At 39.1% G+C, this 26,417-nt stretch overlaps 1 protein-coding gene across 6 annotated transcripts in view; it reads right to left on the reverse strand.

The window, feature by feature from the left end:
• Window positions 1–4,559: 4,559 nt before the first annotated feature.
• The window catches only part of LOC137332854 (U2 snRNP-associated SURP motif-containing protein-like), a 59,018-nt gene continuing 37,160 nt past the window's right edge, over window positions 4,560–26,417 (reverse strand). For all 6 annotated transcript variants that reach the window (XM_067996813.1, XM_067996812.1, XM_067996811.1 and 3 more), the window contains 12 exons: window positions 25,657–25,819; window positions 25,237–25,316; window positions 25,058–25,145; window positions 23,284–23,412; window positions 21,013–21,178; window positions 19,956–20,051; window positions 19,336–19,399; window positions 10,785–10,935; window positions 9,565–9,675; window positions 7,485–7,741; window positions 5,351–5,515; window positions 4,560–5,121 (listed from right to left, as the gene is read on the reverse strand). In XM_067996813.1, the coding sequence (XP_067852914.1) occupies window positions 4,986–5,121; window positions 5,351–5,515; window positions 7,485–7,741; window positions 9,565–9,675; window positions 10,785–10,935; window positions 19,336–19,399; window positions 19,956–20,051; window positions 21,013–21,178; window positions 23,284–23,412; window positions 25,058–25,145; window positions 25,237–25,316; window positions 25,657–25,819 (1,606 nt within the window). In that variant the 3' untranslated portion in view covers window positions 4,560–4,985. The remainder of the gene's footprint in view (window positions 5,122–5,350; window positions 5,516–7,484; window positions 7,742–9,564; window positions 9,676–10,784; window positions 10,936–19,335; window positions 19,400–19,955; window positions 20,052–21,012; window positions 21,179–23,283; window positions 23,413–25,057; window positions 25,146–25,236; window positions 25,317–25,656; window positions 25,820–26,417) is intronic.

Raw genomic sequence — 26,417 nt, forward strand, 5'->3', positions numbered from 1 at the left:
CTTTTTTCCTCTTTATCTACATTGCAATATATCCATGCACAATCCTTGGTTTTCCTACTACATTAGATGCTGTGCCGTGGAACTAGAACCTAATGCCCCGTGACTGCAAGGTCACTATACACACTATATTCAGCATAGTATTTATTTTTATCCTGGGAAAGTTTGTGGAAAGCTTATTAAAAATGTTACATAAAGAGCCACAAAATACTGGTATATAAATAAAAATACCAAATGAGAAACTGTGAGGTTTAATGAGGGCCCTGAGAATTCTGTGATAACAGCAATGAGATTCTGCGGCATGAGTCCATAGATTCTGTAGCAAGTCTTTCGAGGGTTAGGGGACAACGCAAGCTCAATACAGTATTTTTAAATATTTTTAAATACTGTATAAAACAGGGCTAAATTGGAGACCTGTATTTGGAAAAAAAAACATGCATTTTAACTTGTTTAAATACAGTTCGGCCTGAGTCTCCCCTCAGCTGTTGACTGTAATAATTGCATTTAGCACCTGACTCTTCACCTATCCAGGTGAGACAGTTAGTTGTTAAGTAGGGGATTCTCCTTGGTGTCCTGGCCAACATTTATTCCTCAACCAACATCCCAAAAAAAGAGATTATCTGGTCATTATCTCATTGCAAATTGTCTGCCACGTTTCCTACAACATTCTTACAACACTTCAAAAGTACATTGGCTATAAAGTGCTTTGGGACGTCCAGAGGTCGCGAAAGGTGCTATATAAATGCAAGTTCTGACCTACTTTCTTTCTAAGTTCTAAGTAACTGATACGTGATATACCAATACCTGGTGTTCTCAAACAGAATGGTGTCATCTGACATCAATCTTTTATATGCATTCCACTCACTGCATATCTTAGTTGTAGGTGAAGTATGCAAGGTGTGAAATTCATGGGGGTTAAAGAGCTGCATATTTATGGACATTAGAAAATTGGTGCCATCTGATACCATTTGAAATCAGAACACCAGGCATTGGTTCCAATACAATTACAACAGGGGAATGTTTTCATTAGGAAGGGAAAATAAAGGCACAAGGGAAATTCTGCAGTGATTGCCACAGCCCTGGAGTCACAGAGTACGAGGGGCTTGGGTATCTAGCATGTATCTATCACACTTCAAAGTGGAAAGTGTATGTCACGACTGGCTCAAACATCAGTCCTAAAAACAAGTCACTCTTAACTGAACAATATCAAAAACCTGAAATATTGCTGAGCAGCTGGAGAACCCACCAATGAACAAGTAGCAAGAAGATATGGAAACTACCAAACAAAAAGCAGCATTCAAAAGACCAACCTGCAAGACCAACATTGTTCTTGGTACCGATTTCCTTCTTCACTCAACGTTGTGTAAACAGTTAAAAGTTACATTTATAGCGTTACAGACACATTCAAAACACAGTTCTGTGTAAACTTATATAAAACTATAAATACCTGCAAAAGATTTTACCCCACCCAGGCCTGCCCTCTGTCAACAGCCTAAGGCTTAAATTCTACTTCAGTCCACAAGTTAGAAATGTCACCCAAACTTGCTACTGGGGATTTCCTGTTACTATGAACAAATTGTGTGAGAAAAATAGGCATCATAGGAGTTGTCTTGAACCTGCTCCTGCTGAACTACAAAACCCAGAGTACACCATGATAACCCAGGTTACATCAAAACCACCGTAAAAAGGATCCTTCAACTGGGCTGGGGAATTATAGCTTCAGTTGAAAATTTGAGAGAGCGAGAGAAGCATGCTTGCTTGTGTGGAACTACAATACCCAAATTACAATGTAATGATTCTTGTCACATAATAACCAGCTAGAAAATTTATAAATGAGTGGAGCACAAGCAGAATAACAATGCACAAAAATTATTTTTTCAATGTTTATACAACTTAAGCCCATTAAATAAAATTACTGAGTAAACAATGTTGTTTGGCATGAGGTTTGTTTCATGTAACTGGGCTGGAGGCTGATGTTTGAAGCATTTAGCTACTAAGCTCAAACACCGCAGCCAAATTCAGTCAGTTGATCAGGCCCGTAGCATGGCTAATATCCAACTGTTCAAAGTGTGTGTCACTGGAGACTCTATGGTGGGCAATGCTACACCAATACGTCACTAGAGACTCTATGGCGGGCAATGCTACACCAATACATCCCTGGAGACTCTATGGTGGGCAATGCGACACCAATACATCCCTGGAGACTCTATGGTGGGCAATGCGACACCAATACATCCCTGGAGACTCTATGGTGGGCAATGCGACACCAATACATCCCTGGAGACTCTATGGTGGGCAATGCGACACCAATACATCCCTGGAGACTCTATGGTGGGCAATGCTACACCAATACGTCACTGGAGACTCTATGGTGGGCAATGCTACACCAATGCGTCACTGAAGGCACTATGGTGGGCAATGCTACACCAATGACAGCTTCAGTAAGACTACCATGGGATACAAGGGGAAAGGGAAAAAAATAATTTTCTAATCATGTCAATAACCAAAAAAAAGGAAGGTTTTGGAGAGGAAGGAAGAATAAACAAATGAGGCACTTGCAGCTAAAGCAAATACTGCAAATCTACCATGGAAAGGAGTGCAAAATTTAAAAAAATATACAATAACTGACAGCAAGAGGCTTTGGGGAGGGAAAAAAGAAGTTACTTGAATCTTAAGCAAATTGTGTGAAGTGGTAGATAAGCAGTATTACAAATATTGGCTTAGGTTTTCTGATTTTAATGGATTACAATTGGTGTTACAATGAATGCTTTACACATTGGCATTACAGTTGGGAAACCTAGGCCAGTATATCTACCAGGCCTGTTATCTCTCAGTATCAGTAAGAAATGTAATACTTTTATAGTACTACACATCTTTAAGTCACTTGATGTATTTTTAAATTAAATTTGCTGTTATTACACAATGGGCAAATTGCTGTCACATTTAGGCTGCACACTCTTGATCCTGGTCTACTCCTGAGCAGTGCTGGGGGAGATCGATTAGTTTATATCAACATCACTGCACTATAATAGCCTCCTGAAGTCAATACATACAAGCCAGAAACAGCAATATAAGATTCTTGTGGTTTGAAACTTCACTCTCTACCTCCTCCCACCAAATAGTGAGGACATAATAATAGACATATTCAGGTGTTCAGAAAGAACTGGTGATATCGCTAATGAGGAGGGTAGGAATATAAGAAACCATTGTGCTGGGCAAGGTGATCTATCCTTCAGCTGAGCACAACTGGGTGGGTAATATTCCACGACTGTCATGTACATAAAAAACCAACAGAGTATAGGAAAGTTACGAAGGGAGAAAGGCTGCTGTTCAGTGCTGAGGTCAGGGGATTTATGCATACAATGAATATGTATATTATGAAGAAATTCTTTATCAAGCAGCATGACATCAGAATGCTTCATATAAGAAATTATATTGATTATACTGAAGACTATTTGCATAATAAAATCAAAAAATGTAGTAATTCTGAACATGATGAGGCAAACTAATTGATATAGGTGCAACATATATAAAGACAAGTTCAATGAGTGTAACCATACAAATAGCATAGGAATAAAATTCTGATTATTGGCCAGGCCTCTCTGTCTCAAGAGTTTCAAACTGAGAATGCACCAAATCCAAGTGAAGAATCTCTCCAAAGGAAGAGAATATAATTGACATTTTAGTCAAAATCAGACAAGAACTGGGCTAGTGCTGGAAGAGGGTCTTAAAAGCTACCTACTACTTTGCAAAACTTAAGTAAGCATAAATTAACTTTTCCCTCAAAAATGTTACTTGAACTACAGACACAGGAAATTAATCTCAAAACAATTTTTGGTACAGGCTGGGAGCTAACAAATGGGTTCAGGAATGGCTGCAAAGGATCAGATGCTGCCAAAAAAAACATGACTTCCAGGATGTTGCATCAGATTGAATTTTAGTTATAATGTCCATTCCCAGGCCAACAATGTTAAAGCATAAAATTCTGTAATGAGGGGTTAACGGAGAAAGTCAGTATATGCGCATCTCCCACTGTAACATTCATCACTGTGGTAATTCAGCTTAATACACTCTTTTAAGGCATATAAAACTATAAGAACCATGTCCTTACAAGCAATGACAAGATGGCATGTTGTATATGAAAGGCTAGAATGCTCCCTAATGTATTTACACAGCTATAACATACCTTTGAAGTTGACGGTTTCTAAATTGTGCACAAATTCTAACAGGGCACTCATAATACCACAGTGGTACACGGCCATAGCAATGGGAGAACATAGGTTCGATTTCTCACACTAAGCTTCCCAATTCCAGCTGTGCTGATACAAGGTGGGAAAATTGGAATGGAGTCCTCCCTGGCAGCAGCTCGAAGTGGTACTGGAAGCATCGAGGGCCTAGGCTACCTGCCCTTCTTTCGGTCGCAGATGGTGCATACCCCACAAAGAACATGAATCCACTCTCAAAAAAATGGGCAGGAAAAGCAAACACCCGTGATAAAACTATTTGGATCCAATTAAGTTGTAATGCTATTATTTAATACTCAAAATAACGAACCTCAGAGAAAGGAGCCACAAAACTTTATTTACATGTTGCGATAATTACAGAAATTGAACACAGAGATGCTTATATGGGTCACAAAACAAAACAAAAATACTGGCCCTGCAGCTCTTTATCTCTGTATGTTATATATAAAAAACCACAACACGTGTATTGAAGCAAAAGCAAAACTAGGCAAGGGTGCAGAGATGAATTCTTTACATTGGCAAGAACAACAGTTACACAAATGGTTTCTAACTGATTACCATTTTCAGATCTGAATCACATTCCCATTTTAAACATGAGTTGCAGTTATCCAAATACAAAAGCAAATATTTATTCCATCTATAAAACAAATGGAAGAGAGTAACAAAGGGGCAAAACAAAGTACAAAAAAAATGCTGCATCATCCTTTATGTACATAACAGCGCAGTAACAAACCTAATGGATTGTCAGCGTTTGCTCTTCTTTGATTTTTTGTGAGACCGGTGAGGAGTCCTTGAGCGTGACCTCGATCGTCTTGATTTCTTCGGAGAATTTGAGCGAGAATGCTTTGACTTTTTAGGAGATTTAGATCGTGACCAAGATCTACCAAAAAATTGAGATAAATAAGTGTAGGTGTAAAAATGCCTAGCAGAAGAGCTAAACTGAAATTAGAATCCTGTGTATTGACAGATCCATTTGGAAACTAATTTGGTGTAAATTTCCACAAGTTCGCCCACATGCTAAAAAAAAACTCTACATATTTCATGGCAAGTCATCCAACCAGTTGTAAAGTATACCTTTTTACATTTCCTTCACTGATAAATGTACCCACCTTTTTTTCCGCTTGCTACTCTGCCTTGGGGAATCTTTATATGCTGGGGATGGAGACCTAGACAGGGTATTTTCTTTTAGCTGTGACCTCTCAGACCAAGGAGACACAGATATTTCACATCTGATGCTTCTTGAGGGACTTGGTGAGCTTGTACACCTCCTTTTCCTGAAACACATTGCAAACGTAAAAGTATTTCCAAACACATTAAGATGCTTACACTAATGCCCAGGCTCCACCGCTTTTTCCTAAAGGTTGCAAAATGTATGCTAATAATTATGTTGTTCAATAATTCAAAGTAATAGACTTGTTAGCAAAATTAAAGCCCATGGATACAAAATTGGCTAAGGGACAGAAAGCAGAGAGTAGTGGTGAACAACTGTTTTTCAGACTGGAGGGAAGTATAGAGTGATGTTCCCCAGGGAACAGTATTAGGACCACTGCTCTTTTTGATATACATTAATGATTTGGACTTGGGTATAGAGGGCATAATTTCAAAGTTTGCAGATGACACGAAACTCGGAAGTGTAGTAAACAATGTGGAGGATAGTAACAGACTTCAGAAGGACATAGACAGAATGGTGAAACGGGCAGACATGGCAGATTAAATTTAACGCAGAGAAGTGTGAAGTGATATATTTTGGTAGGAGGAATGAGGAGAGGCAATATGAACTAAATGGTACAATTTTAACAGGGGTGCAAGAACAGAGACCTGGGGGTCTTTGTACACAAATCTTTGAAGGTGGCTGGACAAGTTCAGAAGGCTGTCAAAAAAGCATATGGGATCCTGGGCTTTATTAGTAGAGGCATGGAGTACAAACGCAAGGAAGTTATGCTAAACCTTTATAAAACACTGGTTAAGCCTCAGCTGGAGTTTTGTGTTCAATTCTGGGCACCACGCTTTAGGAAGGATGTCAAGGCCTTAGAGAGGGTGCTGAAGAGATTTACTAGAATGGTACCAGGGATGAGGGACTTTAGTTATGTGGAAATAACTCCACTTTCCCGCTCTATCCCCATATCCCTCGATTCCCTTAGTGTCCAAAAATCTATTGATCTTAATCTTCTTACTACGTATTCTTTCTTTTCCACTAACAAGATGAATTTGAATTAAAACAAACCTCTTTCCATGCTATGTTCTGGGCTACGGAGATGCCTCTTGGGTTAATGCTTCCCCATTGACCCCGCTTTTATTGAGAAACTTAAGTGTTTGTGTGTTTGGTTTAAACTAAGAGTCAAACAGTTTTGAGCCTTAACCTACTAATGTGTGACTTCACCAATGGGCAATGTCTGTGTTATACCAATAAAATTCAAGTGAAGGATACATCTGTAGTGACAGGACACCACAGTTATACAATCACTGGAAGTCCTGATCATAAGTTGGGCCCATCCTTAAATTGAGACAAAGGAAAGTGATCAGCAGCTTCTTCTGCCCAAAATTTAAGCACCTGCCTAATTCTATAAAAAGTCCTCCCCAATCTAGATGCAGTCAGTGGGACAAACACCTCTTCTGCCAATAGCAGATACAGATTCTGATAGTCAATGCTTAGTACAGGCAACTTAATGCTGAGGACTCTATGCTTACTAGAAGCTAAGTTGAGACTGCCCAACTTTTTTTCAGAACAACCTTGTGGTCAACAGCAGCTGCAAACTTTCATCCTCTTCAGTCTCGATCCCAGATCAAGTTCCATAAGTTAAAGGATGGTGCTCTAAATCAGTGTGAGATTCACACTCAATTGGTCTAAATTCTGAATTAAGTTGCATAAATTGAGATGCCCACACTTTACTTGACTTTTTAATGTAAATGAGAAGTCTCACTATAAGAATTAAAATCCCGATTGAGTGAATTTTCAAGGCAACAGCTAAACAACTGATCGCAGGAATGGGGCTAAAAGTACATCTTTTCATGCAACTTATTCCATGGGTCAAACAGTGAGAGAATGCCATAGAACTTTTTGGATCAATTTGGCTAAACTAATGGATGAAAAATTGGGGGTGTGAATAAAAGCTCAATTGCAGATTTCTAGGCACTATGTGAAATTTGGTGGAAAGTGAGAGGGTCTGCGAACTATTTCAATTTTAGTTGGATTTCAGACATCACTGGAATTCTTCCATGTTACTGTTTCTTATATTTGCTCACCTGGAGGGAGACAAGGAATTCCCTTTTTCTTTGTGCTTCTCTTTAATCCGTGCTCGATCTTTACTGCGCTCCTTTTCTTTGTTCTTCACCTTGTTCTTGTCTTTATCTTTACTCTTGACTTTTTCTCTGTCTCGGTCTTTGCCCCGTTCTTCAATTCTATCTTTCTCCTTCTTGTCTTTCTCTTTGCTTGTATCTTTTATTCTCTCAGGATCCCCGCCTTCTTTTTCTTGTTCTTTATCCTGGTCTTTTTCCTTTTCCTATACAGAAAAAAAATTAAGCTTTTTTTGGTCTCATCTTTATGCAAGTATTTAGCCTTAATATGAAATGTAAACTTAGAACTGCAATAACATTTTCTTTTCAGGTTACCAAATTTTATTAACACAATCATGCATCCTGAGTTATAAAAATAAAATCATGATACCGCAGGAACTATTGCTTTGATAACTTTGACTCTGCCCTCTATCCTTTAGTCATTTACAGTTTCTTATTCCTTTACGATATTACAATTGATTTATAACATCAAAAAAGATATCAAGACATTTAAGATAGAAAGGGGGGAGATAATTGATAAACTAGTTAAACTTAGAGCAGATAAAACTCCTGTTTACATCCATGCATACTAAAAGAGTTAGGCAAGAGATAGCAAAGGCACTATTACATATATATAAAAATTCATTAGAAAAGAGAATAGTACCAGAGGATTGGATGACAGCTAATGTCATTCCTATATTTAAAAAGGGAAATAGAACAAGTCCAGGGAACTATAGACCAGTTGGTTTAAAGTCGGTGGTAGGAAAGATAATGGAATCTTTATTCAAAGATGTAATAGAAAAACATCTAGAAACCGAAAATATAATCAAGAATAGTCAACATGGATTTCAAAAGGGATGGTCATGCTTGAAAACCTTATTGAATTCTTTGGAGTAAAAAAAATTTTTTTTATTCGTTCATGGGATGTGGACGTCGCTGGCAAGGCCAGCATTTATTGCCCATCCCTAATTGCCCTTGAGAAGGTGGTGGTGAGCTGCCTTCTTGAACCGCTGCAGTCCGTGTGGTGAAGGTTCTCCCACAGTGCTGTTAGGAAGGGAGTTCCAGGATTTTGACCCAGCGACGATGAAGGAACGGCGATATATTTCCAAGTCAGGATGGTTTGTGACTTGGAGGGTGCAGGTGGCATTGTTCCCATGTGCCTGCTGCCCTTGTCCTTCTAGGTGGTAGAGGTTGTGGGTTGCCACTGCAGCCACTGTGCGCCGGTGGTGGAGGGAGTGAATGTTTAGGGTGGTGGATGGGGTGCCAATCAAGCGGGCTGCTTTGTTCTGGATGGTGTCAAGCTTCTTGAGTGTTGTTGGAGCTGCACTCATCCAGGCAAGTGGAGAAGTGGAGAGTATTCCATCACACTCCTGACTTGTGCATTGTAGATGGTGGAAAGGCTTTGGGGAGTTAGGAGGTGTGTCACTCGCCGCAGAATACCCAGCCTCTGATCTGCTCTTGTAGCCACAGTATTTATGTGACAGGTCCAGTTAAGTTTCTGGTCAATGGTGACCCCAGGATGTTGACGGTGGGGGATTCGGTGATGGTAATGCCGTTGAGTATCATGGGGAGGTGGTCATCACCTGGCTCTTGTCTGGCGCGAATGTTACTTGCCACTTATCAGCCCAAGCCTGGATGTTGTCCCGGTCTTGCTGCATGCGGACACGGACTGCTTTATTATCTGAGGGGTTGCGAATGGAACTGAACAGTGTGCAATCATCAGCGAGCATCCCCATTTCTGATCTTATATTAGAATGTTGAACTTGCTACCACATGGAGTAGTTGAGGCCAATAGCATAGAAGCCTTTAAGAGGAAGCTAAAGAAGTACATGAGGGAGAAAGGAATAGAAGGATATGCCGATAGGGTTAGATGAAATAGGGTGGGAGGAGGCTCATGTGGAGCATAAACACCAGCACAGACCACTTGGGCTGAATGGCCTGTTTCTGTGATGTAAATTCTATGTAATTCAATGTAACACTGTGCAGAAAGCCAGTTGTTGATTCTGTGTTCAACTTCAGGAAACCAGCCAACTACAGTTAACTATCTTACCTTTTGTAAAAGTTTACTTCTATAATGCTCAACCTGCTGTTGAAAAGTCATTCCCGATTTCTTAGTCCTTTTACCCGATTCCAATTCATCTTGAAATTTCATTACTTTTAACTAACAAAAAAGAAATAAAAGTTATCAGTTTAAAACAAATTTGTCATTTAAAAAAAAGGAAAACAAGTTTGTTTATGGGATAAAAAATCCTCTTTCCAATATTTTGAACTTGCTGCAACCACACTGTAGAAAATCATTGTAATATTCCAATTTATTTTCACTAACATCAATGCAATTCCCATAAAAAATGTAATCAAGCAGAATACATTATCCAGAGCACCTGGTTCAAAAATTGTTAATAAATCTCAAATTAGCATGGTCTTGGCACATAGCTGCAATATGAGACATCCAGACAAGTCCATTCCCCTTACTCCACCCAATCTGCTGCCAAGTTTCCTTTATCTGGTCACCCAATGAGGCTAGAAGTCTATAACGTATTGTTCCTCCCCCTTGCTCTTTCAGCGAGATACATTTCAAGATGCACCTGGAAGGCAGAGCTACTGGACCAGTTCACAGTATGTGAAGAGCTGGAAAAGCCTTGCCTCGCAGTAGCATCCTCCAAGTTGCTCACTGTCTTGAATAAGAGGGAACAAATGTTTTATTGCAAACACATGCAAGGTAGTAGCAATTGGAGAAAGCAAGCAGGAAAGATAAGATAACAAAATTGATAAAATGGTCTCCTATTCCTAATTTATTCATAAGCTGCCACTTGTTGCTATACCAGCAGAAATACATACAGTTGTGTCGCTAGATGGAGGCGTTAACACAGCTGCTAACATAGAGGGTATTTGAATACTGGGCTAGCTACAACACAGTTGTACGTAGTTCAGAACAGTGAACAATTAATGTCTTACTTCAAGGCAAGTTATCTACTGCTGCAACATTTAGAACTACTTGACAATTCAACAGAATACTGTTCCCCTTTAACTACTTGGGTTCTATATTCAGACACCTTCACAGACTTTAAGCTCCACATCCATCATTCTATATCTACACAAGACTTAGCTTTTGAAAACAATGATAAAGTGATGAAATACAGCCCCGCCATTACTAAACTGATTCTCCAAATGAACTATACATTTTCAAATAACATTTCTTATTGATTTGCTGCAAAAAACAATCTATTAAAACACACCCAAGGTTTAGTACAAGTACATTTCAGCACTTACCTCAATTTCTCGCAGTTTGGCACGTTTCTCTTCAGACATTTCTAACATTTTTTGAGATTTTAAATCTCCGGGCTCTTCTTTCTGTACGAATGACTCTTCCGATACTGTACCATCATCTTCCTCCTCCTCCGATTCCTCTTTTACTTCCTCCCTGTAAACCAGAAACACTTAGAATTAATTGCTTTTTGGAAGTTAATGGTTGCAATGCACACAACTGTGTATAGGCAAAAGTGCAGATAGCATCAAGAGATCTCCAAAGGTATACCTGTTAACACTAGAATGGTTGTGTTTACATGGATATGTACTACGGCATTGATTAGCACACACTAGAAATATAAGAAAATACTGTAATCAAGAAAGGCAGCTGATATGGATTGACTAAAATTGTAAATATACTGCTCAAACACTGCCCCCCCCAAAAACAACTCCCCCTCCCCACCATCCCCCCACCCCTTGCACCGTATGGAAGCGTTTCCCTCAGATGTTTTTCAGTTGTTCTTTAAACCATAAGAACCAATTAATATTCATAATGAATGTTATAACATAACTACAAAGAAGCATGCCAATCTCTGAAGAAAAGGAGATGGACTGACTGGGAGGGTCCTGGCATGTGGACAAGCTCCCACTCTATGGAGACTCTACAAGGCAAGCAACCTAACTTTAGTTTCTGTTACTGCATCCTCTGCAAACTATCGGGGCTCAATTTTGAAATGGTGGTGGGTTGGCGGGGGGCGGTGTGTGAAGATGCGCATGGCAAACCTGAATAAAAAAAAACTTACCGTTTCCGACACGATCGCAATGTAACTGACAGTGATTAAAGTTCTTTCGAGGTTTCGCGTCCAGCAGCCAGCCTGATTGACTGGCTGGCTGCCGACAGGAGCTGCAACGCCCGGGGGGTGGGTGGGGGGAGGGAAAGAGAGCGAGAAAGAGACGTCATCCAGCGCTGAAACGGAGGAAGATCGGGAGGGGGGCGGCCGGGGAGAGGGGAGATCAGGGGGTGGGTGGGGGAAGAGGGGGAGATTGGAGAGGGAGACATCAGAGCAGGGTGGAAAGGTAGGTTGATTTTGTGCTTTAACTTTGTGCAATGGTTTGTTATTTAATTTATTTAGTATCTTTTTTGCCTGATCCGGCCCTTCCACGCCTATCAGAAGCTGTGGGAAAGCTGCCCAGCTAAGTTAAAAATCGTTCTAACTACCTAATATGTCACAAGTAAAATGCCTTAAGTACCTCAATGAAGTACATTTGGTTCTTTAACTATCATCCCGCCGGCTTTAACTTCCGGATTCGGGACGCCCGCATGCACACAGGTACATCTGTGGGAAACTTGGAAGTGAGCGGGTTGGAGCCAGCTTCCGAACCCGCTCTGCATTTCTTCAATTTTTGCAGCCCCCGCCCCCACAATTTAGGTTTAAAATTGAGCCCTAGATGTCCCTAGTAGTAGCTAAAAGGATGACCATTCTGATCTAGGCAAAAGACCTACAGTAAGAATAGATCTGCCAAATCACAGATCAGTCTTGGATATTAGATTCAAACCATAGTATATGGCGAAAGTGTGAGAAATCTTGTCATAGCATCTCTGCAGAGGTTTCCTAGGATATTCTTGTGATTAGCCCAAGATGTAGAAGTATATCAAGTGGTATCCTGACCTTTCCTGAAGGTTTCTCATCCAGGAGTGTAAATGGAGAAGACATTCAACAAGCCATTCTGTTAACCTGTTTAAAAACACCATTGCTAATGGTGCTGCCCCATAAGATTCAAAAAGCTGCCCATGTCAGACAAATAGGCTTATTTCTGTCCCAGTGAATAAGATAATATACTCATTTGGCATCTAAATATTAGATGCACAAGTTTATTTAGTAATGGATAGAAAGGGGGAATCATTTCTAGTTGTATTTTAAATTTTATGCAACCTTGAGAAAGGATTTCCAATGAGGTCCAAGGACTGCTTGATCTGCATCCAGTAACAACTGAGTTCCACTGCCTTGGACACCCCAATTCATTCAACTGACATCAACGTTACTGTGTCTGCAGTTTTTCATGAAAATAATTTAGTATCCTTAGAATATATAAGTTTGAAAAGAAGATATATGTTTTATGGGAAATTAAATTCAGGCCCCAATAAAAATCACTTGGATTAGACAAATTTCTTTACTACCCAGAAAATAGAAAGTATTCCCCAAATTAATCTCTTGGAAAAGAAATTACATTATGCACTTTGATAGAGTTTGATTTCAGATTCAACACATGCTGGGAAGAACTCCACAAAATAAAGCGACACAGATGTTTGGATGAATACCAGAGAACAATTTTCTTCCACTTGACATTTTAGGCTTTTCTTAATGGAAAGCTTCCTGTAAACCAGTAGTGTTTACATTATGGTAATAAATCAATGGTTAGAACTCTATACCAAACAATCGAGAACAAGTCTGCCAGAAGAGATTTGTCAAAGTTCATGAGCAACACAGAGAACGCACTAGATTGCTGTATTTAAAATCTTTGAGCTATCTCATCTTTCATCAAACTTTCATACAAAAGTAGGCATTCCAAAGATCCATCAACATTAGTTAATGTACCGGAAACTACAAAATGAGTAGAAACATCTTAAACTTCTTTCAAGCACTTTGTTCAGTGATCACAGGTCTGCAATAAGAAGGAAGTACCAAGAACTTTGGAACAATGAAATTCAGAAATAAAATCCTTTCCTTTCCTGACATGCCTGAGCCTCTTTTGTTATCCCAGTGAAGTAGACTGGTGACTTGGCTGCCAAGGCGTCAGTGCAGGGTCCCCACATGGACTACTTTTCTGAATCCAGCCAATCCCAGGTCAAAATGCAAGTACTTTATCAACTCTCCGATTTAAACATCTTGAGAGATTTTCCTTTTTTGGGCACAAAATAAATGCAATGGGTCCACCCACCAAGCCTGACAAGGATAGCCCTCTAACAGGACCTTAAATGAATCACCAAAAAGCCTACTGGCATCAAAGTGTATTTTCAAGTTGCTTGGTTTGCAGCTTCGCAGACAGACCTGAGACAAGTAGCCAAGTATAACAGCTCATCAGCATTGTCTCGGTAATAGACTGCACACCTAAAACTAGAGTGTCTATTGTAGCTTGCAGTGAAGGACCTCTACAGGTTGGCACCAATAGTGAAATATCTGAGACAGGACTCTGAGGGATCATGATGTTCAGGCAAACAGAAGTGAATGGACCAAGGATAGGCTTCATCACAGCAGACATCCTCAGTCCTTATTAGATTCCAAATCCTGTAAGCAGCAGGGAATGTGTCCATTGGAGAGATAATTCTGCTACTCTCAGTAATGTGGAAATAGGCAACTTGACGATATCCATTCCTAAATGACCAAGAAATAATCACGCCCTAAATTAGTACAATCCAGGACTTGATGACTGAACTATAGGCTTCTCAAAGGTTATCAGCCTTCGGAGTTTGTTAACTATCAGGGATACTGAGTTGATTGAATCCAGAACAACATGCAGAAAGCTCCAGGATTTGCAATCTGTCAAGTTTGCAGGCCCAACATCCACGACTAGGGCCTGCAGCAGATTCGGGCTTCTCCATTTTCTCCCAACATTAGAATCAGTCCAGTTACGTATAGGCTGACAAGTCAAGGTGAATTCAACATACATTCACAGTGTGCTTTGATGACAGGCCAATGAAGCTTGGCAATGGTGAATGCTGCTGCAAAATTGGTACATCACTTGAATCTTGATATTTTGAACATCTACTGGCACAGCCACACACACAAAAACAAACAGTACTTGAAAACAACGTTAAACTTTGAAAGCAAGATCAGAAAGGAGGAGCAACTGCACCAACAATGCATGGGAGGCATCATTATTTGGTGTTGAAAGAGGTGACTTGGGTGCCACCTCTAACCAATGTGTAAGGGGTCTTTGACCCTATGGTGCTTCCCATGGAAAAGCAGGGCCAACTCCCATAGTACATGGAGGAGATTGTCAAGACTAGGATAGAAATCACTACAGATGCTATTAACAGATGAATGTTCATTATAGTCACGTGACAGTCTTCTATCTTAACCCTGTTAAAACAACAAGGTTAAATTAGCCCAACATTAAAGGGATCCAATTTGCAGTAAAAAAAAGTACCTGCTATACATAAATAATTAATAGTCAGAGTAATTAATTACTAATTAATTTAAAATCAAACTAATCCATCAATTAATTAATAACAGACCTCAAGTGATTCTATTAGTCCTAGATATAAATTACTGCTAGCTAGCTAATTAATAAATAAATATATGTGGGAGTTTGTGGACAGTGAGAACGTCCCGGATTGCCACATCTGCAGGAAATGTCTCAGCCTGAGTCACTCCAGCTCAAAGTAGAGACATTCTGACAAATAAGGGAGGGGGAGGAATATCTGGATAGTTTTCTCCAGAGGACAGTCACACCTCAGAGAGAAGCACTGGTGCAAGAAAGGGTAAGTGTGACATCAGTCAACAAGGTAAGGGGAACATGGGGGAGATAAAGAAGGAGGTCCTGCAGACACTGGTCCTATGTAACAGGCACAATGTACTTGCTATCTGTGAGGATAAGGATGCAGACTGTGGAGCGGAGAGTCAGAATGCTAACCATGGCACCGTGGAGCAAGAGGCAGTACGGGGGGGGGGAGCAGAATAGAAAGGTTATAGTCATAGGGGATTCGATAATTAGGGGGATAGGTAGCGTCCTCTTCAGTCGCGACAGAGCGTCCATGAGGGTAGTGCAAAGGTAAAGGATATCTCAGCAACTGGAGAGGAACTTGGAAAGGAGGGTCCATGTTGGAACCAATGACATAGGGAAGAAAAGGAAGGAGATCCTGCTACGGGAATATCAGAAGTTAGGAACTAAATTAAAAAAACAGGACCTCACGGGTGGTAATCTCGGGATTACTACACGAGCCACGTGCTAACTGGCATAGGGATAGGCAGATCAGGAAGGTGAATGTGTGGCTGAAAGATTGGTGCGGGAAGGAAGGGTTCCATTTCATGGGTCACTGGCACTAGTATTGGGACAGGAAGGAGCTGAACCGTTGGGACAAGCTCCACCTGAATCGGAATGGGACCAGTGCCCTAGTGGAAAGGATAAATAGGGCTGTGGATAGAACTTTAAACTAGTAAGATGGGGGAAAGGATTTGGTGAAAATAACACCAAGTCTAAAGATAAAGGATATAGGAGATGAGAGTTTCTTTCAGACCACGGTAAGGAATAAGGGTAACAAACGGTCAGGGAACAAATAGTTATAGAACATAAGCATAAAACGACTGTTAAAAATAAAGTGAGGGGAACAATTAATAAAAACAAATTAAATTGCCTGTACAACAATGGGCACAGCATCCGAAACAAAACTGGGGAACTGGAGGCAATAATTTGTAGCGAAGAGCCAGATATATTAGAGATAACTGAAACACGGCTACATAAAGAATAGGACTGGCAGTTAAATATTGCAGGGTATAACGTATTTAGAAAGGATAGGGAAGGAAGAAGGGGGGGGCGGGGTAGCTGTACTAATTAGAGACAACATAATGGCAGTAGAGAAAAGGGACATAACTAAGATTAAGATAGAAACAGAATCCATATGGACTGAGATAAAGGATAAGAAGGGATCACCACATTAATAGGTAAATTCTACAGACCACCTAATAGTGGAAGGGAAGTGGAGGAAGAAATATGTAGGCAAATCTATGAAATGAGTAACAGTTATTGAATAATAACCATGGGAGATTTCAACTATTCCCAAATAAATTGGCAAGAGGTAGGAAAAGGGAATTAAGTTTTTACAGTGTGTTCAGGACTCCTTTTGTATGCAATATGTGAGAAGTTCAACAAGAGAGGAATCACTGCTGGATCTAGTAATGAGAAATGAACCAGAACAGATAAGTGTAGGGGAACATCTAGGCAATAGCAATTATAACATAATAAGTTTAAAATAATGATCGAGAAATATATAAGCAACACAAAGATGAAAGTAATAGATTGGAACAAAACTAACTTGATGGGGATGAGAATGGAACTAGGGAAGGTAAACTGGAAAAAGATTTTGACAGAGACAGAGCAGCAATGGGAAATATTCAAAACGGTGATCAAGAGTTCAGGAGAAATATATTTTTCTAAAAAACTACAAACTAGCCAATAATGAAACACCATGGATGAATAAAGAGATGAGGGTAAAATTGAAACTAAACAAAAAGGCACACACTAAGTACAAAGACAATAAAGGAAAGGGTGACAAAAGGGAATATGAAGAGGTTAGGAAAGAAGTTCAAAAAACAATTAGGAAAGCAAAGAGAAGCTATGAAATTAGATTATCAAGGAATATAAAAAGCAATAATAAAGTATTCTACAGACACAAATAACAAAAATCAGGATATGGATTGGGCCACTAAGGGACGTGCTTTGATAAAGTCACAGGTAATTACAGCAAAATGGCAGAAATATTGAAGTTACTTTGCCTCAGGGAGACTAACAAGGTAGACATGACATTAGAAGAGATCAAAAAAGATATTAAGCATAGAAACAGGGGAGGTAATTGATAAAATTAATCGTACTTAGAGAGAATCAAACCTTGGTCCGGATGGATTGCATCCACGCATATTAAAATAAGTTAGGGAGGTGATAGCAGAGGTACTATGACGTGCATATATAAAAATTCATTAGAAAAGGGAATGGTACCAGAGGACTGGCAGACAGCTAATGTCATTCCATATATTTAAAAAAGGAGAGAGAACAAGTCCAGGGAACTATAGACAAGTTAACTTAACTTCAGTGGTAGGAAAGATACTGGAATCTTTACTCAAAGATCTAACAGAAAAACATCTTGAAATTGAAAATAAAATAGAGTAGTCAACACGGATTTCAAAAGGGACGGTCATGCTTGACCAACCTTATTGAATTCTTTGACGAAGTAGTGGAAAGAGTGGATAAGGATAATGTAGTAGATGTAATATATTTGGATTTTCGAAAGGCCTTTGTCCCTAAGGTACCAGATAGTAGACTCATGCCTAAGGTCAGGGCATGTGGAGTCAGAATGGATAGCCAACTGGCTACAGAACAGAAAACAGAGAGTAGGGGTTAAGGGTAGCTACTCAGGCTGGCAAAAGGTGGGAAGTGGTGTTCCATAGGGATCGGTGCTGGGACCACTGTTGTTCACAATTTACATTAACAATTTGGACTGGGGAATCAAAAGTACAATTTCAAAATTTGCAAATGATACTACATTGAGGGGTGCAGTTAATACAAAATAAGAATGTGACAAAATACAAGACGACATTAATAAACTTGCAGAATGGGTGTCTAATTGGCTAATGAATTTCAATATATAAGTGTGAGGTGGTGCATTTTGGTAGAAAGAATAAGGAGGCCACATACTGCTTGGATAAATGGGGTATAGGAGCAAAGGGATTATGGGGTACAGATACACAAATCATAAAGTAGCGACACAGGTTAGTAAGGCCATAAAAAGACAAACCAAGCACTGGGGTTCATGTCTAGAATTGAAAAGCAGAGAAGTTATGTTAAACTTGTATAGAACCTTGGTTAGGCTACACTGCACACGGTTCCAGTCTCCCTATTATAAAAAGGATATAGAGGCATCGGAAAAGGTGCAAAATAGATTCACAAGGATGATACCAGAACAGAGAGGATATACTGATCAGGAAGGGCTGAACAAGCTGGCATCTTTCCTCTAGAAAAGAGAAGGCTGAGGGGTGACCTGATAGAGATCTTTAAGATAATGATGGGTTTGATAAGGTAGACATAGAGAAAATGTTTCCACTTGTTGGAGAGTCCAAAACTAGAGGTCATAAATATAAGATAGTCACTAATAAATCCAATAGGAAATTCAGGAGAAACTTCTTTACCCAAAGAATGGTAAGAAAGTGAAACCACGACGAGTAATTGAGGCAAATAGCATAGATGCATTTAAAGGGAAGCTAGTTGAGCACGAGGGAGAAAAGAATAGACGGGTATGCTGATAGGATGAGATGAAGAGGGGTGCGAGGAGCATAAACGCCGGCATAGACTAGTTGGGCCGAGTGGCCTGTTTCTGTGCTGTAGACTCGATGTAACGGTCAAAGGAATGTTATACAAACGTGTTACGGTGCTGTCTGTTCTAGTCTTGAGCACCAAATTTTGAAAACTGAATTTGTGTCTTATTTTTCTAATTCGGGCACTTCTGCCAATTCAAATCTGAATCATCAGCTACTATGTGCAACTTAATTAGAAAGCAATCATTTTGTAAGTCAAGTCAAAGTAACAAAAGTGACATAAAACACACATTAAGATCTGAAATTAAGAATCTACTTTAATGCATCCAGAAAATGGCTACATTTGTATATTTAACAAGTAAATAACTTGTAATCCAACTTGATTTGGGGGGTGGGTGGGAAACCAATTTATTCTTCGCAAACGGTCAAAAAAAAATTGAACTTGCATTAATAGGCACCTACTACTCTGCTTCTGAGCAACTTGGTAGCGCACGCTAACAAGTAAAATGGTTATTAACCCATAATAAAAGTAGTTAGAAGCAACTCACTTAATCTCAATCTTTTCTTCTGACTCCCGATGGTCAAGAAGATCCCATTTTGACGTGGTAATTGCTGCAAAAGTAAAATTTACACTTTTACTCTTCATAAGCAAAAGCAGAATTGTTTAGTGAAAGAGTGACGTGCCTCACATGGTTACTGGAAACTCAGCAATTTGTGCATTTTAAATCATTTCACTTTAGAAACAGAACAAATGACAGCTACAGGAACAATACCAATTTTTTTTGAAAATTTATGAATTATTAGCTTTAACTCTATTTTCACCCTACAGATTATTCACTTGATAAAAACTGTAATATCCCCAATTGGCTAATTACAAAATGTCCTTGAGCTGTTAGCTTTATGCCATCATCTACAAACTTCTTCAAAATTTGAGAAGATATTTAAGTTACTCAACAAGATGTATTAAATCACTTAAAATACTGCTACTTATATCACTATCTTAAATGAAAAACATAACATGAACTCTGAACACTTTATTCTAAAACTTGAATTTCTAATCAGGCAACAGGTGATGAAAGCATTGATAAACAAAACGCCAGATTAGTTTGAAATACTGCATAATAGCATTTAGTCTGTATCAAAATAAAAGTAAATTAAAAATTCATACCATGAGCTTCCAACTCCGATTCATCCACGGTTTCCCATTTGGAAGGAGCAATCTTTAACAGTGGTTCCTCCTTTTTAATAACTACCATTTCCTCCACTAAGAAAAAAAAATGTTTTTCTTTAATTTGAAAACTACCACAAATAGATCCACCTTAATTTAAACCACAGGATTTTAGGAGTAATTCTGATAAGGTGCTGCCATGAAGTGAATTACCATTTAGATTTTCTCTCTGTACTTATATCCCTGCTGGCATTTGCTCGATGGCCTATTATCTGGTCATTATCTCATTGCTGTTTGTGGGACTTTGCTATGCGCAAATTGGCTGCCGCTTTTTCTACATTACAAGTGACTACACTTCAAAAGTACATCATTGGCTGTAAAGCGCTTTGGGACACCCTGAGGTCGTGAAAGGCAAATGCAAGTCATTCTTTTTTTTGGAGAAGGCCAGTGGGCAGAGATGAAGTCATTTTCAAACAAGCACGTGCATTTGTCTCTATTCTGGAATGACAGAATATGGGTTGGAATATAAAAAAGTGGGCCCCATGCCATCGAGACTCCAAATATTACCGAACTGCCCCTTTCTGATGCTGTTCCATAACAGAAGACAGTAAATGTTCCTGAATGCAACAAAAACTGGCACGGATTTAGTTTCTATTTGAACCTGGGAAATATGAAAGCAATTGCGAAAGAAATGACACTTTTTCTTAAAGGTAAACTGTTGAATTAAAAAAAAATCCAAATAAGTTTTTCACACCATCACACTTGACTTCATGTGGTAAACCTTGAAGCTTCAGTAATAATACATCTTACAAGCATTCCTTCACTAAAACATATTACAACAAGCTGGCTCGATGGCTACAGGTTCACATGTACAACAAATTACTTCAAAACAGAGCTATGAATTTAATGTACAATGGATCACTGTGGTCAAAAACAAATCCTTTGATCTGAAATTCAAATATTCATAACATTAGGTAAAAATTATCACCCATCCCCAAAAATAAATCTGCAAGTCTCCACAGTACTCCACCTCTGTCAATATTATTAATGTGCTTACTTGGCATGCCATCAAGGTCATCCTCAACTGATTTTAAAGGAATCCCATCAATATCATCTAAAGGCGCTCCATCTAGTGGCATTCCATCAATTGGCAATCCATCAACATCATCTAATGGAGCAACATGGTCATCATCAATTGGTGCACCATCCACATCGTCATGCACCTGAGTAAAAACAAACACAAAGAAAAAATTCATAAACATTTAACATTGACAAACCACACACACGCATACACATGCACGCACACACATCCCAGGTGATGCTCACACTAAGTAGAGGATGCACTGTTTTAGAAGAACTAGCGAGACAGTGGAAGCAGTTAGTATTGATTCATTCAAATGCAAATTAAGATAGATTTCTTTCAGAAAATAACATTTTGGATACAGTATATGAGTAATTTGAGACATGCTTGGGAGGAACAGATGACTTTAGACCTATGGTTCCCAAAACTCTCCACCACTGGGGTTTTCCTTGTGTCATGTCTTGGTCTGTTGTAGACTAATTGATCGAGATTGATTGCCGCTGATTTATGGTGATTGAATAAGTGAAATTGGGTTTTGATTAAAGAGTCATGGGGATGTTAACAGTATTTTTGGGTCGAAATTACGTGTCTGTTTTACATTCATGGACATTTTAAATCAGTGGCTTTGATTATTACAGGTGTATTTATTTACTCGGTTTTATGTGTTACCTTTGTTTGAAAGTTCAGGATTCGCATGTAGATAGCAGGGAATATATTCCAAGTAGGTTAATGTGTACGAGCATTAGTGAGTTCATGTAGTTTGGTAGTGTTGGGAGGATGATTACAGGTTCTGGGAACTGTAGGAGTAGGGTGGTGGGAGTGGGAACAGCAGAGAAGTGTTGGGGAGTGATGGGTCCTTGAGTCTGGGAATATGGAAGTGGTGGTGGGAGGTTAGTCTCGATGCAGAATCACTGGGATGGTGGTGGCAGGATGTGTGAGCATTGGGGAAGGGGTTGTTGGATGTGGGAGCACTTGGTGGATAATCTCAAGGTGGGACCAGTGGAATTGGAATTGTAGAGTGTGGCAATAATGAGAGTGGTATGTTAGGGGTCTGGGGATAATGGGAGGTGGAGGTGAGTTTAGGAGTAGAAGACAGGGTGCTAGGTTCTGAGAGCATTGGGTGCTGCCCTAGTAGGGTAAGCTGTGGTCCGGAAGCACTGATGGGGTGACAGAGTTAGGATGGTTATACAGTGCTGAGGAAGGGTGTGACTATTTCATACGTAGCAATCCGAGGTGTGACAAATAGCACCTCAGACTCGAGACTCTTTATATAAAAAATATATTGACTCAACAAATAAGGGGTTATTTTCCCACCTCACACATTGGAAATTTGGGTGGGCACCATGGGTGATTTTCTGACCCCCAATTTAAACAGTCGGAAAATTATGTGCAACACGTGCCCGAATTTCCAATAGGTGCACATGTTGGACAAAATGCCCCACCAGGGGTATAAAGTTTGAAAATGACCCCAACACTATAAATCCACATTATTACTTCAAAAGTACACCAAGAAAACAGGAAATAGAAATGGAGGACATAAATGAAAATTAGTGAAAAGTAAATTTGGGACAAGTATCAGGAAAAACTTCTTTACTCAACAGCCATCAACTTTTGGAATAATTTACCAAGCAAGGTACTAGAGGTAAAAATACTTGAGTATTGAGAATACAAATAGATGTCAAGGTGGGAGAGATAACATACTAGAGGGGTGAGCTTCAATGAGCCAAATGGCCTTTTCTCATGACTGGTGTTGTCAGTATAGTTCTTTTTTAACTAACTGAATCTCACCAAGCTTTTCCTATCGTAGAAAGCACAATAAAACCAAATAAGCTATCAAATTAACACCTGACAAGTTACTTGTAAATAGGAATCTACTGTTTACTGTTGAGTTAGCTGATCATAGCTGAGGCTCAGTGTCCCTGGAGACAATATTGCGCTTAGCTGCTGTGCCCTGACAACCAACCATCACTACCTAAAGTCATACCTAAAGAACAACCACTTGTGACAGCAGGTGACATCTCCAGAACTGAGAAAGCAACTTCAAAGAGGGAAGAAAACCCAGAAAAGAATTTCATTCGCCATCTACTAGCATTACATAAAAATATACAATATGAATTAACTCGACAAAAAGGGGTTATAACCATGTGTGATTTTCCAACCCCTAATTTAAATAGTCGGAAAATTATACGCAACATGTGCCTGAATTTCAAGCATTAACAAGATAATTTAAGTGACACCAGTACGTACTACAGGTCTTTCTGATACATCGTCGTCCAGTTTCATTAGTCCAAGGAATATGTTCTGTAGCCTAATGAGAAAAGGCTCTGGATAAACAGCCCAGTCTTCCCAAGCTCTAAAACATGTCATTACCTTTTGCTAAACAGAAACAAAATAAAGCACGATTATTATTTTAAATATATTTAAAAGAACATTCTTTTAATTCCAAACATCGTTGAAGCATGAAGAGTACAAATCACAGCTCATCTGTTTAGAAACAAGTACTATATAATGTATCGTGTGCCAGGATAGACAGGGCACTGCCCAGACCTTCTGTGTACAATTATTCATATAGCACAGGAGACCATTTGGCCCGTCGTGCCTATGCCGGCTCTTTGAAAGAGCTATCGAATTAGTCCCACTCCCCTGATCTTTCCCCTGTAAATTTTTTCCCTTCAAGTATTTATCCAATCTCTTTTTGAAAGTCATTATGAATCTGCTTCCACCACCCTTTCAGGCAGTGCATTTCAGATCATAGCTCTCTGCGTAAATTTTTTTTTACGACAACTTTAAAGGAAAATTAGAAATACAAGTAAAAACAACAGTTGCTGTTTTTATTAATGGAAACAGACCACGGAAGATTGTTAAAACCAATATTGTGCCATAACTGCACCACAAATTAAAATTGGTAAACAATGGTTAAAAAAACAAATCTCCCCTTGCTGATATCTGTAAGGATGCCAAGTGAAATCAATTTGGGCACTCTCAACCCAGTTTCTAATGACTCATGAAACTGCTGTAATTTAGCATTACTCTTGCTTTGAGATACCACAATGCTGGCTGATGTGGGGACTGGAAAACAACTAATATTGGTGCAACAAGGGAATACTCTGCTACGGTTGGGGTTGAGGCAGATTACAGGAATCTTAATTCTGCATCCAGCATGTGCTATGCCTAAACTCAAAGTGCTCAATCCTGACAATATATGCCAAGCAGTGGGGAAATATTCTACTCCCCACTACTGTCATCTATGGTGAGTGCCAAATTGGGAGGAATAAGGATATTTAAATGTAAGCAGCAGTCAGATGGTCTCAGCATGATGGAAATTAGCTACACATAATACAAATATTTGTACCTAGGTACTAGTTAATGAATTATAAATATGCAACATCAAAGCAAAATAACTGATCCTTCATGTAAAATGATGGTCCGATACCACTTGACAAATAGAGTCATAGAGTCATAGATGGTCTCAAAGTGGAAAGGAAGCCTGGGAGGAAGGAGTATTTTTTGTTTAATGTACCCATTTTATAGGGCAAAATAATATTCTTAGCTGAAATTTTTTCATTTTTATTTCTTTTTTAAAGTTAATTTTGTAGCAGCGTGGAGATCCTCCAGTGGAGTTTCCTTTCCTGCTTGGCCACTTCAGGGGTATCAATTGCGAGGAGCGTCCTTCTGCTGCTCCATCAGAGGCAGTGCGATTCAAACCGGTCCGAGGGCTGCTGCAGAGCAAGCCTCGGACCGGTCAACTCCAGAGCAGCTTCCAAGGCTGTCTGAAGTCATGTCATCGCCATTTGTAACGGAGCTGTTCCCTGAAATTTAAATCAATGGAGCCACATAACAAGGATGGAGATCAAACTGAAGGGTCTTTGTCACAGCAACAAAATTCATGTTTTTTTAACAACACAATAAAGTTTAGACAAAGGTATTATTTTTTCTATGAAAAGGGAGGCATGCTTTGAACAAAGAGAACGCCCCCATACTTTCCTTCAACTTTAAACTTCTGATTGCTCCAAAATAGTACCTTGAACTGCTCTGCCTGAAGTCTAGCTTGAATCACTTTATGCGCTTCGTGCATATCAGTAAATATCTGAGGGAGCTTGGTTTCAAAACTGTTAAAAGAATAAAACACTTCAAATTACACAAGCAATGCCTTTCCAAAAAAAGTTTAAAAGATTTACTACAAAAAGGGACGAAACTTACTATTTCCTATAATAAGATGCATTGGCTACTTTAGCACAGGAATTATACAGAATGTCAGACACCAAGTACAGCCTTGCTATCTGCAATGAAAAGTAAATATAAAGCATTAGTGAATGGAGTCAGCTTTTTGCTTTCAAAAGCCGTCTCTTACAATCAGGAGTTCCTAGGTAACAGGTGCAAACGTCCATATCAAATCTGAGCACTGCCCTAAATGACTAAACCAATGTATAACATTATTTAAATTATATTAATCTTGCAAGAATTTGCTGACGCCAACTTTAACAGCAGTACAAAATGCAATTAAACTTGATAATATTTCATGTTATACAATTGATGGTGGACAATACCTGCACTAAACAATAACCAAACGCTTGCATACTTTAACGTGCACATAGAATATTTCACTTTTTGAAAGTTTACCTTTTTCTGGAGCGGAGTTTGTAAAATGGACAGCGATTCTGCAATGCAATCCACTATTTCCTCAGCAGCCTCTGCATTATTCAAACAGAACACCATAGCATCTCCTATATCGTTTCGATGAGGTGCCAAGCCTCTCAAGATATTCTCCAATTTATCTCTTTGCCTGCAAGTTTTACAGTGTGTTAGCTACACATTACAACTTGTACCTTAACATGTCTACATTTGGACTAGTAATTTAACAAAAAAATACAAACAATGCTCAGAATTCTCCCTTCCAAATAAATTTTTTAAATGCAGTCACTGCATTAAATAAATCCCTAGTTTGCTATTATGGAATCCACAACAATAATGTTTAACTTGTTGTGGTATATGCAGAAGGCAAAGGCATTTGGCCTTAAATGACCATAAACTAGAATAATGATGAAAAATAGCAATGATCAGGATAGTTTGCATTTCAGCAAATGAAATTCAATTATCAGCAACCTTTACAATTAGGCAGGATTTGACCTCAAAATGAGCTCAGATGGGGATCTAATATTTTTGGAATTTCACTCTTAAATTTTCAGGTCGCACCCGATAGTTCTCTTGTGCTCAGTGCAAGTAAGCTCTTGCTCCCTATGAACCGAAGGGTGAACATAAACATATAGGGGTAGAGTTTCCACTTTGGGCACTGTGTGATCTACGGATCAGTAATTTAAAAATTAAAATGAAAACAGAAGCAAAAGATTAATATAGCAAACTACACTGGATTCCAAATGTTA

The sequence above is a fragment of the Heptranchias perlo genome, chromosome 15 (genome assembly GCF_035084215.1).
Source record: "Heptranchias perlo isolate sHepPer1 chromosome 15, sHepPer1.hap1, whole genome shotgun sequence".
NCBI lineage: Eukaryota > Metazoa > Chordata > Chondrichthyes > Hexanchiformes > Hexanchidae > Heptranchias > Heptranchias perlo.